Here is a 1,874-nt window from a genome sequence, read left to right as displayed (position 1 = left end):
GGAGCTAAAGGGATGGTAAAGAAACAGTCCTTTAAATCAAGCACAATCTTATAGGTATCTTTGGGTATGGCTGATGGCAAGGGCAGCCCAGGCTGTAATGCTCCTATATTTTGCATGGTATTATTGAGGGCTCTTAGATCTTGTAACAATCTCCATTTTCCTGAATTCTTTCTAATTACAAAAATAGGAGAATTCCATGGTGAATTGGAGGGGACAACATGTCCGGCTTCAAGCTGTTCCTGTACCAACTGCTCAGCAGCTTGAATTTTTTCTTTTGTTAAGGGCCATTGATCCACCCATACGGGTTCTTCCGATTTCCAAACTATGGGATCTGCATGGTGTACAGGAGGATCAATGGGCCTCATTAAAAATACCTCAAACCAGCTCGATTTGGTTGGCCTGGGGAAACAATGGGATACTTTAACCCTTGGCTCTGTTTCCCCAAACCGTGACCTGGTACAAACCCTTGATTTAACATTTGTTGAGTCACTTGGGGATTGGGGCTACAAAGATACACTCCCATATCTTTCATCACATCACGACCCCATAGATTGACTGGCAATCCTTCCAGGATATATGGTTGGAAATATCCTCTATGTCCTTCAGGATCTGTCCATTGTAATACGGCCACACTTTGCTCGGTTTCCCGAGAATGTCCAATTCCCTGTAGATGAGTTTGTGTCACATGTTTGGGCCAAGATGAAGGCCAATGATCACAGCAAAAAATAGAAATATCGGCTCCAGTACCTAATAATCCTAAAAATGACTTTCCATTAATTATTAAGGTCATTTCCGGTCTTTTTGAACCTATTGGTTATACCCAAAAGGCATCTGAGGACCCAAAGCCTTTTGTTCCCCTTTTGGACTGCTTAACCCTTCCACAGGAAACATCTAAAGGCAAAATCAAAAGCTGAGCTATGCGTTGTCCTGCTGGAATGGACAGCATTTCTAAATCAGTGGAAACCATGATCTTAATCTCTCCCTCATAATCAGCATCAATTACCCCGGGGACTACATTAATTCCTTGCAGGGCTGAACTACTTCGTCCTAAAATAATTCCCATATTACCCGGGGGGAGAGGTCCCCATACCCTGGTGGGCAGGAGGACGACCCCATTTTCACTCTTCAGTACTGTTGAGGCGGGGGAACTGAGGTCCAACCCGGCACTGCCGGAGGTGGCTCGGTAGAGACCACAAACGGATTGTTTTGTTGTATTTTGTCCTCCCCATTGGTCTGAGGAACGAAGGTTTTCAGGGCCCCACAAATTTGTTTCCGGGCTTGAGGCGGGCCCGTTGAAAGTTTCCCGTCTGTAGCGGATTTCCTTGGGGATCAGTAAGCGATCGACATTCATTAGCCCAATGTTTTCCTTTATGACATTTAGGACACAGGCCAGGCTCTCTAAAACTATGTTGTGGGCCATCTGTTTCTTATTTATCTCTCTTGGGGCATTGTTTTACCTGATGTCCCATTTGGCCACACCCAAAACAGCTTCCTGGAGGACCTCGAAATCCAGATTTTCTTTTTCCATGGGTCTGTTCTAACACCTGTTTAAAAGTCTTTCCCTGCATTGCCGCAGCCATTGCCAATCCTTGAGTATAAGCTGGTCCAATATCAGCACAGAGGCGGATATAATCAGAAATATTGCCCTGATTGCGATGTGGGCGAAGGGCAGCCTGACAGGCTGCATTGGCATTTTCAAAGGCCAACTGTTTAATGAATTTAGAGGTCCCTTCTCCCTCACCCAAAATGGCATTAGGAGCCTCCATCAATCTGGAGACAAAATTTTGAAAGGGCTCTTCAGGAGCCTGTCTAACTTTAGACAATCCTTCCGTGCGTGAGCCAGAGGGCAATTTGGCCCATGCTCTCATTCCTGC

General features: G+C 45.5%; 1 protein-coding gene across 1 annotated transcript; it reads right to left on the bottom strand.

Annotated features, from left to right (window-relative positions):
- Window positions 1-364: 364 nt before the first annotated feature.
- Window positions 365-790, bottom strand: LOC147822247 (endogenous retrovirus group K member 21 Pro protein-like). Its single transcript, XM_087197383.1, has one exon. The coding sequence runs from the start codon at window positions 788-790 to the stop codon at window positions 365-367; it is 426 nt and encodes a 141-aa protein (XP_087053509.1).
- Between the last annotated feature and the right edge of the window lie 1,084 nt (window positions 791-1,874).

This window comes from Heterocephalus glaber, unplaced genomic scaffold (genome assembly GCF_053883595.1).
Source record: "Heterocephalus glaber isolate CG9 unplaced genomic scaffold, H.glaber_assembly_v1.0 deba00001666, whole genome shotgun sequence".
NCBI lineage: Eukaryota > Metazoa > Chordata > Mammalia > Rodentia > Bathyergidae > Heterocephalus > Heterocephalus glaber.
The sequence above is the reverse complement of the archived record's forward strand: the minus strand, read 5'-3'. Positions and strand labels throughout refer to the sequence as shown.

Bases quoted from the DNA above. Each gene is read 5' to 3' on its own strand.
- LOC147822247 (XM_087197383.1), bottom strand. From the start codon at position 790: ATGACCTTAATAATTAATGGAAAGTCATTTTTAGGATTATTAGGTACT.